At 45.7% G+C, this 17980-nt stretch overlaps 2 protein-coding genes across 3 annotated transcripts in view; both read right to left on the bottom strand.

Moving 5' to 3' along the window:
• Positions 1-15482, bottom strand: part of SUSD2 (sushi domain containing 2) — a 28034-nt gene extending 12552 nt beyond the window's left edge. The window contains 9 exon segments of the mRNA XM_005230676.3: positions 963-1106; positions 3251-3519; positions 4127-4212; positions 5297-5498; positions 7027-7201; positions 7431-7598; positions 8093-8244; positions 9592-9796; positions 12057-15482. Coding sequence (XP_005230733.3) covers positions 963-1106; positions 3251-3519; positions 4127-4212; positions 5297-5498; positions 7027-7201; positions 7431-7598; positions 8093-8244; positions 9592-9796; positions 12057-12123 — 1468 coding nt within the window. The 5' untranslated portion in view covers positions 12124-15482.
• Positions 15483-15661: 179 nt separating this feature from the next.
• GLT1D1 (glycosyltransferase 1 domain containing 1) overlaps positions 15662-17980 on the bottom strand; it is a 58164-nt gene continuing 55845 nt past the window's right edge. For both annotated transcript variants that reach the window (XM_055795688.1, XM_055795689.1), the window contains one exon: positions 15662-17134. In XM_055795688.1, the coding sequence (XP_055651663.1) occupies positions 16988-17134 (147 nt within the window). In that variant the 3' untranslated portion in view covers positions 15662-16987. The remainder of the gene's footprint in view (positions 17135-17980) is intronic.

Below are 17980 nucleotides of genomic sequence, written 5' to 3'. Positions count from 1 at the left end.
AAACACATGGACAACTTTTAGTCCATTCTTATAATTCTACCAGAGTACCAAATCCTCAAAGCACACCCTGAGGCCAGACGCAGTATTCTTTCCTGAGGCAAGCCTGCTGGTTTATGCCCCATAAAATAGCACTAGATACAGGAAAAGCACGAACAAAAGTATCTGATGTAAGACTTTTCAGGGTGTCATGAGAAGCATGATCCCAGTCTGCTGTGTCATACTCTATTTCCCCCCATTTTAAAATGCAGGTGTATGACAGCCTCCTTACAGGCTGGTTTGCAATCTGCCCATCCAAATAATGTAGGCCACTGGTGTCTCCAGAGAGTTTCTTCTGCCCCAAGCCAAAAGACCAGGACAATCAAGTCCTTAGAAGAAAAAAAAATGTTCCCCTCAACCAACTTCTCACCAGATGTTCTGTACTTTCCTGCTGGCTTGAGGTGCTCAGAAAGAATTTTTTCCCCATCCAAAGTTTTTCTCAGCTCCTTCTGGGACATTTTTGCTCAGTCAACACATGCATGCATATACACCTAACACAAAAAGAAAATAAAGCAGGGCACACACTTACCTGCTTTCTATTAATTTTCAGCTACACCACTATGAAAATGCATCAGCCGCGGGCTGTGCCTGTTGGCTGATTCCTAGAACTGACCTTACGCTTCCTTACAGGTGGGAACAGGCATGGAGAGAAATGAGAATTGTCTTCTTGAGCTCTTAAACACAACAGAAAACCTTACCCTTGCCTTTGTCATAGCCAATAAAACTAGCAAATAGTCTTTGATTAGGAAGTTACCTTTTTCCTGACCATTTAGTCTGCCTTCTGATTAGCTTCAAAATGTTAACCTTTCACAAACGGCCGAGAAAGGACAAGACCAGAAGAGAGAGGAGGAACGCTGCAAAGTGCAGATCAAGCAACCTCAGAAGCGATTTATTTGCCATCACTGCTTCCTCCCTTAGCAGCTCACCATTGGGCAGGCGTGCCTGCTCTGTCCTCCCCTGCACTCTTAGGGACGTGAGGTCAGACTCCACCAACGTGTATTCTCCTTGGCCTTTGAAGGTGAAGTTCAGACCATCAAATGTGAAGAAGTGAGGATCCCCCAAAGCAGATGCTGTTTTTAAAAGCAAAAAGAGAAATAAGACCAAACAAAGACTACAACCCATTACTCTTCTTCTTAGGTTCACAAGAAAAAAAGAATTCATCGTGGTGATCCGAAGAATGGCCTTTTAACAAAGGGAAAAACGCAAGGCTGATCTGTGGTAAATGTCACATGAAGAACGGCCATGACAGCCTTGCAGAGCAGTGTGGGAACAGTGAGGAATGGCCTTCCCGTCACTCTCCTCGGCATTGGCCAGCGCTTGGGGCTGCCCTGCTGCAGGGTTATTTATTTATTATTAAATGCAGGCTGTTAGGGGCAGCAGTGCTCACCCGGCAGACCCGCTACCAGGGCCCTCACCGGCAGGCCCCAGGCCTGATGTGCAGGCGTGCAACGTATGGAAGGTTCTGGACACCGACACAGCAGCAGCTCACCAGGGCACTTCCACATGCAGCTGAAGTGACAGTCAGGGAAATGGGATGGGGCTTTGAAGTCTCTCCTGGCCAGAACAAAGACTGAGGGCAGCAGTCCTCAGCCCCAGAGCCCCCCTGGGCTTCAGTAGCTATCTGTCCTGGTTTCAGCTGGGACAGAGTTCATTCTCTTTTCAGTAGCTGGTGCACGCTGGCAGCTTTGGTTGCTGCTGGGAGTGTTTACAGTCATTCAAGGACTTTTCAGTTTCTCAGGCCCTGCCAGCGGGAAGGCTGGAAGGGCACGGGGAGCTGGGAGGGGACACAGCCGGGACAGCTGACCCCAACTGGCCAAAGGGATATCCATACCATATGGCATCGTGCTCAGCATATAAAGCTGGGGGAAGAAGAAGGAAGGGGAGGGACGTTATGGCATTTGCCTTCCCAAGGCACCGTTGCAGCCTGATGCCTACGACGTCTGTAACCAAGCATGATGCAGCATAAGAACATTTGGGAATCTTTTTACAAGACCACATGCTTTACATCCCTCATTGACGTGTCTTTGCTTCCAAGAGGCATGTTGTAGTCTTTCTTTCCCGTAGTGGAACTGTCGGTGCCCTGAGCGCTCACAGGCCCTAACTGCACTGAGCAGTCTCACACCAGCGTCTCCATCTCCTACACAGCCCTGGCCATGCCTGGCTGTGAGCCCTGACCTGCACACAGACCCATGACTGACCTTCTGGCTTCTCGTTGGGCATGCCCTGTCACTACAGACGTGCCTGACAATCACAGGGCTGTGTCTCACCCTGGTTACCATCACTGGACCAGATCTTTGACCTTGTCCAGCAGACTGACTTCTCAGCTTTCCTTTGGACCTGCCTGGTCACCACAAACTCATCTGGAGATCTGGACTCTCAACTGACTGCTGCTGCCATCACCATGTCCACTCTGCTCACCTCGTTTGGGACTGGGGGACTGGGCCACGGGCTGCCCAGGACCTTGTCCTTCCAACCTTGTTATCACACTTGGCTCCCAGCTCCCTATTCCTTTGTTGCTTCCAGATAGGAAAATTTAGTAGGGGAAATCTGGGAAGACTTCCACTCCCTGCTATTGCTAGTCCTGGGAGAGCCACATGTTGTGCCACATCACGTCCTAGCTACCTCCTTCAGTGCCTTCTGCAGTTTTCTGCTTTTTGCCTGAAGCAAACTGCTGCTTCTTTGCACCTTTCTTTGTGGGAGGCCACAATCCTGCTGGACACCTCAACACCCCAGCAGCACAGAAGGCAGCAAGACATGCAGCAGCAAGAGATATGGCAAGACCTGAGGAGCACTTAAAAGCAAGGGGCAGGGACAATAGACACACTTGTAGACGTCAAAACCTCCACATTTGATATCAGTGGCATTTTTCTGCACGACAGCTTTTCTAGTACTGCCAAGCTGTCATTAATCATCCTCAACCATCTTCTTTCTGAGAAAGTGCCCACTGACCATAAGAAGTCACGGACATTGCCTACTAAACGGTGGCTATTTAGGTTCCAGGCGTTAATGAGATACTCCAACAGCAGAAAATCTTGCAGGACAATTAAAAAACACATCTAGATTTTGCCACTGATAGATCGATAGACACCTTCCATGGAAATTTGCCACCGGGTGTTGTACCCTCACCATTGTCAACCGACACACACAGACACACACACAAACACTCTAAAAGCCAACACAGCCGGACTCTGTAAGGGAGTTCTGAAGTCCTTACCAGCGTGAGGCGGGCGGTACGTCTTGCAGTCGCTGGAAGGACGCCTCTTCATATAGAAGTGACAATTGTCAGACCACAGGCAGCAGTAGTAGAAGCTGATGACATCGTAAAGCCAGTGAGAAAAGCCAGGTATCCGTGGCGGCTGCAGGAACGGCGGCGAACCCCAGTCGTGGCCCCGGTCGGGCGTGCTGCCGCCGATGGAGTCACGCGTGAGGATCTGGGCCCCCGCAGAGTCGTAGCAGCACTGCTGTCCTGCCCCGAACTGCCGGCTGGCGGAGGGAAGCAGGGGAGAGGGGTCACCCTTCAGCTCTGCAAAGTCCGCTCCTATTCAGAGGTCACCTAAATTGCCTTTTTATGGCCATAACTAAATGTTTTGGTGGCCAAGCTCTATGTGATGTCCAGAGAGAATACCTCCCAGCCAGACTTCTTGCCCCCCGTTCACATAAACGAGATCGGATTAGGGATAGGGCCATAGGGTGGGAGGGGGGGTTAACCAAGGTGGTAAGGACGTTCTGTAGGCATTAGAGCCACACAAACACTCTTTAAAATTGTTCCAATAGAAAGAGTGCAAAGAATAACTTGCTGGACTTAAGTAGACCAGTACAGGAGGGGTTTAATCAAGCCTAATCAAATCTCTTTCAGATATTGGTGCTTGTTTAGGTATCCTAAGGTTTAGCCCAGTGCAATTAATTGTTTATTAAATCTAAGGCCTTAACTTCATCTCAGCAGTGAGGGCCAACACATCAATAAGAGGGAAATTATGGTTGCTGCGAACCTGACAGCTGAGTCTCTGCAACTTCCATGACACCATGACACTGCCACCTCTCAGGTGGAACGAGTCATAAAAAATATGCAGTTTTAAAAAATGGACTTTACCTGGCTTGAATGGCTCTTACACAATGCACAGCACCTGGGTGGTAAGTACACACACTCCCCTTTTCAATGTCACAGCCATAATCCGTCTGAAAAAGACCGACATTCACACTTAATGGGGTCCTTGCCCCACCAGCCTTTCCATCGTTGGGTCCCTTCCCCACCCTCTGTCCCCGCTGTGTGTGTGAAGTCCAAGCGAGCTGGTTGTGGCCATGTGTTGAGAAGCATGGAGCGATAGGAAAACCAGTGAATTTAATACCGAGGTGACTGGAGCAACACGTGAGCCTGACCCGAGCGTTCTGCAGTCTGTTACAACAGACCTTGAAGAGCAGATGCTGCTGGATGGGGAGGTCAGCCGTAAGTATGCAACAAACATGTCATGCCAGACCACGCTTAACTTCTGCCCTATATTCTTAGACAGAGGCAGGGCAGTAGTTGTAAATTATTTTTTTTCTTCACGTGCTTTTAACTGTATAATGTAAAATATACATCATGTTTGGAGCTTCATAACCAGGAAAGGATAGTAATCAAAATTACTTTTTTTTTTTTTTTTAAATACATGTAAACGCACTGCCACCATTTGGTATTGTGAATAGGAGAGAAGTTACCCTGTCTGGTCCTCAAAGCAGCACTGTAAGTGAAAGTGTGCACTAAATGGCAATGGCTTTCTCAGCTTTTGTCAGATCTCGTTAACAGTGAAGCTGAGGAGGAGGGAGGAAGCAGGAGGCAGGACATCACGGATCACAGCTGTGGACTTGAGCTCTGAAGCACAAGGCAGAAGGGTTTGCAGCGAATTATGACATACCAGGCAGAAATGTGGCCTGCTTCTTCTGGCATGGGATACTGCCTGCGCACACCGACTGCCACCCAGCGGGATGCTCCCACCTCCACAGGCTCGCTGCCCTCCCCAAGTACCTTCTCTCTACCACTGAACTACTGTCTAAAGTGATTTTGAAGGCGATTTCCATCTGCTGCCCTACAGGCACTTCTTTCACTCATCCTGCCTGGATGAGCTGTATCTGCCTCTGCCATTTGACATACCACTTGTGCAAACTGAAATATAATTTCATTTCCCTGTCATGACTTCTAAAGAGGGAACAGGGGTGTGTAGGGAGTGTGGCTAAGCTTCTGCTTGGGACTGTGACAAGCCAGAGGGATGGATTAATAACTTACATGGAACCTGCCAGTGTCAGCTCTTGCCTGTGCCAAGGTGCAAGGGCAATCTGCAATTTCTTCTATGAAGTTTGGAAGCTTTTCCTCCTTTCTGTCCCATTCTATACATTTTGCAGTTGCCCATGCATTTGGGTCATTTCTGAAGTCTTTCCCAAGGTGCCAAGCCAATGCATGCTCTGAGCTCCAGACTGACGGAATGTTGCTTGAAAAAAAAAAAAAAGAGCCATAAAATAGATCTGATAGCTGAACAAGCACTGTTTTGACAATAACTCTGTGTCTTAATCACTAACTATAATTACAAAGAATCTTTCAACTTGCAAGTTGTTCTTTCACTACAAAGGCCACTGCTTTCTTTTTCCTGCAAAAAGTTAGAGCAAGTAAATATTTTCCTAACTTAGAAGGTGATGTAACAGCATGCAGCAAGGATGCAATAATCAGAATATATTTTAGCATTTGTGATTCTGGCTTACATGGATCTTTTCAGAAACAGGTTTTCTATTCATGCCTGTTCACCTCATAGTTCCATTTAGGCCAGAGTGAAGAACATCTGGAATCTCTAACAGAACCTGCCCCTGTGCCCCAGGGGTATCAGGCGCGATGGCAATAGATGGGGAGAAGCCATTCAGAATCCTTAAAACATTCCAAAGCTACTCTGCTCTCCACCCATGAAAAAATATGTTACACAAAGTATAATAAAACACCCTCTAGAAAGAGAAAAGGTTACCTTTCTGTGGGTAGTGACTCCTAAATGCTAAAAAAGGTTCTGATTTATTAGTCCTATGTTCTAATGCTGAAGAGGTGGCATTTATATATTCACAGGGGCTACAGCACCTACATCAAAACCTGCAGACAAGTGGAAGAATTATGGAGGAACATCCACGCCATCTCAGAATATGTATGGAGCACTTACAGCAGTAAGTCACCAAAAATCATGGGGAAATAGACAATGGAATAAAAGGAAGTGGGCATACAGTTTGTAGGACTGCAAAGACCTGCATACAAAATAGGAAAAAAAAATGCAGAGGAAGGCTGAAGTGCAGTCACTGGCTGCAGTGACAAAAGTTCCACAATTAGGGCTTCCTCCGCAGCTGTGACAGAAGGAATCAGCAGGTCCCAGTTTGGCCAGGGTACTGGGTTTGGCTGAGGTAGAGGAATTTTCTTCACAGCATCCCATACGGTGCCATGGTTTAAATTTGTGACCAAAGGAGTGCTGATAACACACCCATGTTTTAGCTGTTGCCGAACAGTACTTGCACAGTGTCAGGATCTTCTCCCTTTCTCATGCTGCCCCCCAGGGAGTAGGACAGGGGTTGGCAAGAAGCTAGGAGGGAACAGAGCTGTGACAGCCAGCGCAAACTGGCCAAAGGCACATCCCGTGCCACAGACCATCAGCGCAAACTGGCCAAAGGCACATCCCATGCCACAGACCATCTGCGGCAGCGTTTTTCCAAAGCAGCCCTCACTGGGTGACTGGGCATCAGTCTGCTTGTGGCAGGGGTGAACCACTGCCTTTGCATCACTGCCTCCATGTCTATGCCCCTCTTTACTTAGTAAACTGTCTTTATCTCAACCCATGAATTTTTCTCCCCTCTACCCTTCCAATGCTCTCCCCACTTTTTCATGCGAAAGGGAGACTGAGTCCCGATTTTAAACATCAAAGGAGGCAGCAGCTTCGATACAGGAAGCAATAATAAGGTACCTAGAATAAATAAATGTTGTGATGTACTTGCCTCTGCCCCTCAGAATAGCTGCTGGGTGCAATTCTCAAAATTCCGAAGTCCCACGTATTGTAATTCCCTTTAGCGGGTACAGGAATGAAAGAGAATTTCCCGGTGTTGGGGATTTCTTTTGCCAAAGTGTAAAGGTATTTCCATTCGGCCAACCAGTTTTCCGAGTAACTATCACCTTGTCACACAGGAAGAAAATTACATTGGACACTGGAAATGACCACAAGATGTCTCCACCCATGTGTAAATGAAGAGGAAATGCTGCCGTTATTGTCGTGAGTTATTTCTGCTTGCGGGTCCCTCCTCAGGGCCTCGGTGGAGATGTCCCCAACACCGAGCACAGCCCTGCCCAGGAGGTACCCCCGTCCGTAACTGCCTGTGTGCAGGTAGGAAAAACGTCCCTTTACCTGTTTCCTGGTATCCCCAGACTTCTATGTTGACGTGGGTTGTTGCAAGTGTCTGCTGTGTCCAGGTAAGAGTTAAGTTCCCGTCAGTGTTGGGGGTGCCATAGTACTGCCATTTTGTCTCATTTACCAACGTGCATTTTTCTGCATCTGAAACTTTGTTGTGATGTACTGCACCGCAGAACAGAAAAACAGGATTAATGACATTTCTGCTTTGCATAGCTCTGGAAAGGTGTCACTATATTATTTAAGACTTAGCAGTACTTCCCCTGTGCATGTTTACTAACAGGATGCATGATATAAAAAGCTGAAGCTGAAAGAACGCAACCCTTACTACTGTCTGTAGTCCTTAAATTATACCACCGCGATGCAGTTATTTTCCGACAGAAGTAGCTACAAAAGGGAACTGTCTTGGTCAGCCTCATTGGTAAGCAGGACCTTTAATGAGTTAATGCTGCTGCTGCTGCTCTATAGCAGCAGATCACAACTGCTGTGGAAGTTTGTCTCTCAAAACATGAATTATCACAAGGGCAGCAAGAATGACTTTTTGAGGTCAAACAGCCTGTTAAAGAAGAAGAAAAGTGATCAAGAAGGAAAAGCTTATATAACCTTGCATCCACGGAGCACGAATATAGAGAGGGATACTGTAGATTTAAGTGAGTAACCTGATAACCAAGTTCCAGAGTATGGAAACATCAGCCCATCATCTGCAGAAACGTCAAAAGGGATGAAACCAGTCTCGTACAGCAATGGGGAGATGCAGTGGGCTTTTCCATCCTTAGCAACATAGCCACTGGTTTTGATTTTCTGCTTGAACCTGTTGATGTTGAAAACACTTTTCAGTGTCACCATTGAGAGAAGGAAAATTCTGAATGTCTCAGTTGTGTTTCATTAAGCAGCCTCGTGCCATGTGTAGACCCTTCCAAGTCCCGTGGCTGTTTTGCTTGTAGCAGTGAAAATCAACTGAAAAATCCCCATGTGTACTTTGTGCTTCTTACACCGGTGCGGATTGTGCTGCGCATGGCACAAATACACAGCAATCGGCAAGCCTTAGATTTACTATTTAATTACTGGGGGAGGAGGGGCATGATAAAATAGCAACAAATAACAAAGGGACAGCCAGGAAGACAAAGGTGATGTTATAGGATGAGTAGGATTACAGGGTGGCTGACACCGACCGTGACATGCAGGCAAAGCAAATTTCTGGGTTTGTGGGGTTTTTTGCCTGTAAGCCCAGTGAATGCAACACAGGTAATTTCATGCTGTTCTAGAATTTCTGTTGCAGAGATTAACTCAGAAATCATTTCTCGTTATTTAACCATCTGCTCCCAGTTAGGGCTCTTGCCCAGTGTGCTACAGTATAACCCACCTGTGACTCTTCAGGGTGGATGTATGACGACTGCATCATTACCCCAGGTACCGTTGGGAGCTGCAGCCTGCCAGCAAGGTGTGCCTTTGCTGGGCTGCACTGACGGCTGTACTGGCTACACTAACGCAACTGTGCATGTAACTCAAAAGTACACAGTTGTGTTCTACAGTATGAATGCCTAGGTCAAAGGTTTTCCCGATGAAGAACTAAAAACCTTTTCAGGTACTGCTATCTAGATGGGAAGGCCTCCAGAATCTCACTCAGGACCTTCTGTGGAAAGAATGTCAGGGCATGGGGGTCAGTAAAATTCAGTGTACTGTCTGTATTGCATGTGTGACACATGTACACGCTTAGGATCCACAGCTTTGTCTTACAGGAAAAAGATAAGCCGTCCTACCTACATTTCTTTCTCATTGCTTTCTCATTCAGATTAAGAAGTGAATACTTCTTTTTCACAAAATGCTAAAAAAATATTGACAACAAAAAGTCCCAAGAGGAAGCTCTTTTAGAAGTCACTGTTTTGCTATGTTAAGGGATGAACTAGCAGGGTCATGATCATATTGCACAGTAACTTGACCTAAATTAAATGATCCCGTGCAGAAACACGGACAACGCGCACCTTTGGGGGTGAGGGTCAGCAGAACCTTTGCGTGTTTCAGGATTCTGACAACTTTACAAAGCAAGTTTTCAGTCCAGTATAGCCTAGTCTTGTTTTGTGGCAATTACCTATTGTCAGAAAGTGGGATTAGAAAGGTTCACCTCCCTTTGGCAGAGGAATACAAAACCATGGCCCACCTGCACGTTATCACAGAAGAGGCATTAAAAGCTGTATTTTCAATTGAGAAGTCTTTGCCTCCCATCAGAGATCCTGAGTATGGAGAAATCTGAAGGCAAAATTCTTTATAATCAGGACAGCAAACCCCCAAGGACTGGCACGTTGCTTGGCAAGAACAGGTACCAAGGAGCTCCCCACATTGGTATGCGCAAGAGTCTTGAGCTCCTGGTTAAAGGAAGGAAAAAAAATAGTTATTGAACCCTTATAGATGTTCTCTGAAGCAGAAGTACATCACCTAAAGCACTACTGTAAACAAAGCAGGCTGGTTATGTTAGTTTAGGAATGTATTGGGGTGAAAGCTACATATTAAGGTTGCTTCATTTTGAACAGAAAAATACACTTATTTACCCCCCAGCCAGGACATGGTTTCACCTACTCCATGGGTATTTTTACATCTGATAGAAATATAAACCTCCAGAGCAGCCCCTTGGTGAGTATTTATTTCTGAGAGTGGGTCTTCAGCAACCCAGAATGCGGTCCCGTCACTGGCAATCCTACACAGGAGTCAGCGACAGTGGAAAGCCAGTGCTCTTGGATGAACGGAAAGCTAACATTAGCTCCAACGTGAGATTATGAAAAGCTACTGAGGCACCTTACTTTTGTGCATTTTATTTGAGTCTAACCTTGGCAAGGTAGCTGCTGAGATGAGTAGGCTCACAGGGAGATGGCTAGGCTCTTGGCCGAGGTCTTGCTGGACAGACCATGAGTAACTGCTGGACATGACGTGAAAAATGGCTCAGCCCAAATAGAAGACTGAGAAGGTGACACGTTGCAGTAACATTGCAAGGAGCAGCTCGGTTTCACAAACAGTTAAGAGAGAGTTAAGTGAGATGACCAAGCGAGGACCTTTGGGGGAATGGAATCTTGCCAGGGCAATGCTCCCTGGGGCACTATATCCATAACACCATGCCATGCTGAGGTGACCTAGGTAAGTATCAGAAATTCTAAATTTGGACATGGATGTAGCAAAATTAGGACCAATCATGAAAAAGTAATTAGGGGAGGGTTGCTTATTTGGGAGGATACAAGCAAAAAGAAAAGAGGGGTCAAGGTGGATGGTGAAGAACAAGGATGGGGAGGTGGGGAGAAGGGAACACAACAGGAGCCATCACACGTGAACAAGCTGCTGGTCAGCCCGTTTCTCTGACCAAGCCCTGCACCTAACCACCACAGCCATACTGCAAAATCCTGTTGCTGTTCCCTGTATTGCCTCGTGTTCTCCGGGCTGTGTGCGTGCACATGTTGCAGTCATAAGGGAACTTCAGGAGGAACTAGCCAGTCTGTAGGAGACCCACGCTTGGAAAGACCCAGGGTCTGAGCTGGAGACTGCGTAGGGGGCCCTGGATCTGGGCTTAGTTGACAGGCAGATTTAAAGCCTACACTAGCATGCAAGGTACCTGTGGGTGTGGGGGGTCTGTGATTCTGGAGGGAAAGGGTGTGCTTGTGTTTTTGCTAGCGACCTTCCATCATGAACAGCTGGAGAGGAGAAGAGCCGGGTGGTACGCAGGGTCACGGAAGTGCTGCCCGTGTTTATTTGGCTGCGCGTGGAAGCGCTGCTCGGCGTCAGCACGTGCGGCTGGCGGGGTGGGTGCCCTATCTGCGTATCTGCCTCCGTGTTGGCCGGGCCACCAACAGGAGCAGGAGTGTCCACATCTGCGGGACTGGGCTGGGAGGAATTTCCTGAGGCTGTGCGTACGGCAGCTCTGAGCTAGGGGACTGGGAGCTACCCACCAGCCACTGGGTTTACCAGCTCCTCAACAGCCGTTAACAATGTGTGGACCAGGCTAGGAGAGAAGAAAGAATTTGCAATTTAGAGTCACCCCTCACGGGGCTGAAGAGCAATCGCCTGCAGCTCCAGGTATGTCAGCTTCTGTCAAAGCCAGGGGGAAACGGCACCGAGCGTTGTTTTGTGTGCAGGGGGGACGACGACAGGGAGGGCTGTTCGTTTTTTTTGGTAGGATGGAGAGGTCAAGGAAAGGAAAAGGTAGTAAAAGCTGTTTTTCTCTCTCTGCTGGCCTTCCTCCTTTATCCTGGGATAATACGTGTGGGTGTGTGGCAGGAAAGAACAGGAACAGCAGCGAGTCAGAAATAAAAGTCAGCTGTCATTCTATACCAGAAAACTTGCCTGTGATGGAGGCAGAAATGCTTGTTCAATATGGGGAGTTAGAAAGTTCTTCTGTGTCTTTAAATATATTTACTGCATTCTCCAGGTTGGTTGTTTACTTACAGGAGAGATCCACTGTCCCACTGGAAATTACAGAGGAAGGGGCTGCAAATGAGTCGGTGCCATAAGAGCCACCCCGTGTGGCTTTGCTTTAGCTTGTGAAAATCGTACCAGTGCATGCTTCCCAAGGTGCATGCTCTGAAGTTCAGAAATCAAAAAACTTTGCAGGTAAGAGCAGCAAAATTTCTGAAAGTCACTCACCTGCATTCCAAAGAGCAATGAGGGTGAAGAGAGTGAAGAAAGCAACATCTATGCCAAGGAATTTCATATTTAGTCCAGCTGATGCAGGATGGCCGGCTGTGATAGCCTTTGTGCCTGCTTGGGGAAAGCTCTTTATAGAAACACGTGTCCGGAAATAAACAAGATGCTCAGTGTTCAAAGGTTTGTTGTAAATTACTGAAGCAAAACGAATTGAAGGGGATGCTCCTTTTCAGAGGTCACCTCCAATTCAGGAAACGACGGAGGGGGTGGGGGAGGTAGCCGGTAGAACTACACATTATTATAATAGTTAGGCTTTTCTGAAATGGAAGGAGATGTGTGCCATTTTTACAAGCATTTCTGCTCCAAAGTTCAAGACCACAGGGTCACTGTCACAAGGTGTATGTTTTAATTTTATTGGAGAAACTAAACCCAGTTATCAGTAAGAGGAACGATAAAGAGCAGATGCTGACAGTACAGTTTTGTTTCAGAGATAACGAGACATTAAGAAGGCATGTTTACTGCACACTGTGTGCTGGCATGAGGGTTGTAAATGAGAAGTAAAAAGATGTTCTGAGGAAGGTGTAACTGCACACAGTAGCACGGTGTGGGAGCAACGAAAGGGACTGCAGAAGCCTTCCAGCAGAAGCACAAGGATATTCTGGCAAGGAAGGGGAGCAGAGCTGAGGTGGTAGCAGCTATGGTGTAACTACCTGTTTCAACAGCACAGCAGGATTTTATGATGGACGGGTTTTAGGGGATGTGGAAAGAATGCAAGGCACACTCCACCGATCCGGTGTGTAGTATATCAGTGCATAAGATAAGAACTTCCTTGCACTTGATTATAGCTGGGTAGAAGAATGAAGGTCAGTGTGGAGTCCAGAATAATGACACAGGAGTTTTGGGAAGCAAGGCTATTCAGACCTAGATAGCTATATCCGTGGAATCATATAAGGCCGCGATTGCCTATAATTTTGGTATAGATGTGGTGAAACTGGGACCAGCGGTCAAAAAATAATTAGGGGCATATTGCTTATTTGAAAGGCATTCAGGTAAAGAGGAGGATAAGCAAACAGCAGCAGTGGGCCCAACTTCAGGAAAAAATGGGAGTATGAGGTACAGGATCACAAAATAATTCAGGTCAGAAGGGACTTCAGGAGGTTGTTCTTGTCCAACCTCCTGCTGAAAGCAGGTTTAGCTGTGAGCTCAGACCAGGCATCTCAGGGTTTTACCCAGTCCAGCCTTGAAAACCTCCAAGGACGAAGATGAAGACTGCACAACCCTGGTTCCTCCGTTCCAGTGCTCGGCTCTCCTTATCATGAAGAAGTTCAACTTTTGCTTTCTTAAATCCTTAGAGCTATACATCTAAATCCTTTCCCCTGTTCTGTCAGCCCACACGATGTCCCTCCAGACGCACGGTACAGTCCACTCTAAAGCACTCTGGTCATTGCCGGAGTAAGCTAGCTCGGCACAGCCTGCTTGGAGTCCAGAGGCCGGTGCTCAGAGCCAGCTGCTGCCTGTGCTACTGGCAAAGGACAAGAACCTGACGAAGTTTGTGTGAGCAAAGACCCCGCTGCTTCCTACTGAGACCCTCTGCAAGGGGTAAGGGCAGCTGCCTGTTAACGCTCTCCACGGCAGGGCAGGGGCAGGGGCAGGGAGCGCAGCGCTGGCCCTGCTGGCGGGGGAGGACAGCAGAGCCAACACTGCGGAGGTGGGAGCTGGTAAATCCTTGCTGGTTTCAGCCAAGTCTTTTTGCCTAGGACCAGAAAAAAATGGGAAGATGTAACTCAGAATCAGTGTTCATAGGAAACAGACTGGTTAGGTCTGTAACAGGAATGCAGAGACTAACTCTAAAAATTGGAATATGTACTCTTTAGGGCTAATTAAAACGAAATCCTTATTTAAGAAGCTCTCATTCCACACACCACAGGCTCTAGCTGGGTTTGCCCCACACTACCAAACTGTCTCTACTTCTGAAGTAATTGTGCCAAGACAGGAAACAGCACAGTAGTCCCCATTGTGCAGGTCCACTGCTTTCATTCCGCTCCTGTGGATTCAATGGCAGAAATAATTGCAAAATAAAATGCATTTAGTTGGATTAATTAACAGTACATTTCAAGGTCTTGAAATACAGAATTAGCTACAGGCTAAATGCACAGTGCAGGTTTTTCCTGCGATCAGAACAAGCGCTATTTTTGGAGTTGTATCTGTATCTCATTGAGGTGTGCCTTGCTTAAAAAGCTGCAAGAGTAAGAAATGGGGCTTTGAAGGGGGAAGATAAATACTATAATTAGGGCTGCAGGACAACAAAAGGATTAGTTTTAAATATAAAGTCATTTGAGTGAAGTTGCTTGAAAGATAATTGCTTGCATGGGTCCAATATTTTCTTTACAAGGACTTGCAAGACTCATTGAATATTTATGGGCCTGGAACATAAGACTGGATGAAATTGAAAACATAAATTCAATAGCAATTCATTGCGACAAAATTCCTCAGCGGTTGTTGCCCCAACCTTTTAGCCTTAATAGACAGGATTCATGTTGCAGAACACAAACCTTTGTGATAAATGACATCAAAGCTGAACGCCCTTGATCAATGAACGCTGCCTCATTTGATGACTGAATAGTCATGAGGCTGATCTCACTACTATTTTGGTTGTTCTTTTTTTTTCTTTTTCTTCTTAATGCATATACTGCAGAAGTGTTGTTTGTGCTTCTGGTATGGTTATCACATGCAAATGAGCATGCTGTTTCCCAGATGCAGATTTCATATATATAGATTAAATACAGCCTGAAAAATCATATGTTAATGACATGCTGCGGGTGTAGCAGAATTTCTCACTTGAACATGTTTTGTTTTGCTGGAAATAGAGGAAATTCCAGATCAGTGTATCTAGTTGCTTGAAGCTTGGCAATAAATGTATCAAGCTTTAGAAAAAGCTTTCTAGTCATTACCCATTAGCTCAATGCTTAGACCTCTATCCCATGTTATGTATTTGCTTGTTTTTAATAATCTGTATTTCTCAGAAGACAAACAATACTATAGGAAGGGGGTGAGGGAATGGCTAAGGATCAAAGCCAAACAAGCAGAGATACAGTGGCAGAGAAGATGTGAGATTTGAGAGGAACAGAACTCCCTGAAGCCAGCTCAGTTAGCTATAAATGGTCTATAAGGTGTCCCATACCACATATGTCATGCTGAAAATCCACGTTGTAAGTGTTCCTCCTTTAGCAGATTGCTTGCTGTGGCCAAGAGAGAGTGCAATGCCATGAGAGGCCTCACTGGTAACAGAGTTGTCCAAAGAAATATAGTTCCTCCTGAGACAGCAGGGAAAGAAAACCCAACAGGCTGATCTGGTTGCAGATATAGAAACTGTTCAGCGGTAGATGTTGGCTGGTAGATGTAGATCTTTAAGCTGAGAATTAGCACAGATGTCAAAGGGCACGCCAGAAATATTTAGGAAAAATTTGCTCAAAAGGGAGTGTGGCAGGTCTTGGATTTCAGATCAGGCCAGTTTACCCTTGAGGACTGTGTTATCGAAGGCAATGCTGAGCAGAAGCCCATTACAATAAAAGGGGGGAAAATTCTGGAGAAGTCAAGATATGACATTCAAATTACTTTCTTGTTTACTGTCTCAACAGTTGCAAATCATCAAGAATAAAGAGGAAAGCTTAAAATACACAGTAAACTGCATTATTACAAAGAGAAGTCTGACGCAACAGCCATTCAAATCAATCGAAAACATCCACTGGTTTTCACTGGGGGCGGGATCAAGCCTATACAAAACAGACTTTCCTAATAAATAGTTAAAAATACAACCTTCTTTTTCTTCTATATAAGTCCTTTGATGACCAATTATGGATTCCAAGATAAGTCCATAATGACTGGGCTGGCAGGAATGATTAGCATGGACTTCCAGCACAGGTAACTCTCACTTTACAACAGCCTGCTGCAGTGTATTACAATATATCCTGAAAGCCACAAATTGAGGATGAACAGTAGCAAAATACATAGTAAATGGAAAATATCTTTTCCCTCTGCTTCGTCCCTTTTTACAGCTCTCATAAATCCTTTAGTAAACAAGTAAATCACTGAGGTACCAAAGAAACTGGCAAACTAAGAGGTAGTTTATGTAACAAAGCATCTGTGCCTGCAAGCGCATCTCACTGCTGCGGGCAGCACTGCGCGGTTCTGGACTCCGAAGCCATGCGGCGCCGTTGGTGCTGTGCCAACCTTCCTGCTCTAGCCCCAGGACCTAAGAGAAAACGCAGGCACAGGACTGTGCAGCCAGTTCAGGTACTCAGAGGGCAGGACAGAACACACCCTGTGCTCCTCACTTTCCCCAAACACCAACAGTCTGCTTTTTGGCCCCCTGATCATTACACACTCAATAGATAATTGATCTTTCATCAACTGATCTTAAGAAAACGTTCATCTTAATAATTTTATACTCTATGTAACTAACCTTGGCTTTATGAAGACATATGTGCATGTCGCATGCCTGATCACATTCAGACTGGTACAACTGGAAAGAAAACTGCTGCTGCAGTTTGGTTACGATGCAACATGAGCTGAACATGATGTAAGCTCTGTGTGATGGAGGGCTCCGCTGCGTCCAAGAAACCATCCTCCCTCTGAGGCCTTGGAACAACAAACACTGTGTGTCTGCTCAAGTAGTGTATTTCTCCTGTGTGATCTTACAAAACGATACCAGTCTGTGATTAATTGGTACGCTAGAGACAGCGTGCTAAATTAGATAAATTTGATAGTTTGAAGTAGCAGGCAACCCCTGTGATGTTCGTATATTTGAATAGAATAATAATGTGTCTTACTATCTCTTCTAAAAAGGAACCAAGAGAAATCCAAATCTAATTACACATCCATCAATGAAGTGCTCTACATAGACTGCTGGGTATCAGCTGTAGTCTTGCAATTCACTGGAGTCTCAGGACAAGATCCTGATAGGCTTTTCTTTCACTTTCCCATGAATGATGTTTCTTCACGTAGTCTTTGGCCCTTGTTGCAATTTCTCTTCCCATAATGGGGTCATTCATCAAACTCCTGGACAGCAGAACAAACTCCTAAAAAAAGATTAAGAAAAATAATATTAAAAGTTCCTTGAAGTTCTGACGATACTGAAATAGCTTGTACCCATATCTTGATTTCAGTAGAGCACTTCAACTGTGAGCCAATATATGAAGCTGTTCATTTTTCAAGGTCAAGTACCATAGTTATAAGGAACGATCAATAAATAATTATTTTACATATTTTGCACAGCCCACCAACTAAGACAATATCAAAGACAATTCCAAGAGCATTAAGACAAATATGAACAACAAACTTAATGACACAAAAATTGTTGGCCTACCCAACTGTTAGAAAACCAGGCTGGTTATAAATTAAATAATTCACCTTGTCTCCTGCATGGAGGACAACTGGCATCAGATGTTTGAACTCAGCTCAGCGATACTTAGATTTCTTTGCTACTGTGACATCTTTAGTTAATTTTACAGTAAGACTAAAAAACTCACTACATACACATAGTCACGGTGTAAAGATACGAGCAGGCATGCAGCAAAAAGCTCTTCGGAGTAACTGCGCCAGGGTGCTTACAGACAAGAGCCGTGTCAGCTCAGCAAGCTCTGTAGAAAAGTCATATATGAATTTCCTTTAACTTCACTGGGCAAAATACTAGACATCACAGGTTACAAGTATTCCTTTGCCGGTTCTTCTGCCACTCTAGTTCTAGGGAAGAGACACTGTGAAATTCAAACATGTGAAAGGAGATTCGATGTCTAAACTAATCTGTTCTGAGCAGCTGGTCTAATTTTCTACCAAGAGACAACTTCCAGTACTTCAGCTTGATTACAAATGCGTTCAGAGCTCTGAAAATAAGTGTCTTCGTTCAGTTCAGAAAAACAGATAGC

Source organism: Falco peregrinus, chromosome 2, assembly GCF_023634155.1.
Source record: "Falco peregrinus isolate bFalPer1 chromosome 2, bFalPer1.pri, whole genome shotgun sequence".
NCBI classification, from domain to species: Eukaryota; Metazoa; Chordata; class Aves; order Falconiformes; family Falconidae; genus Falco; species Falco peregrinus.
This window is presented reverse-complemented; position numbering and strand designations above follow the sequence as displayed.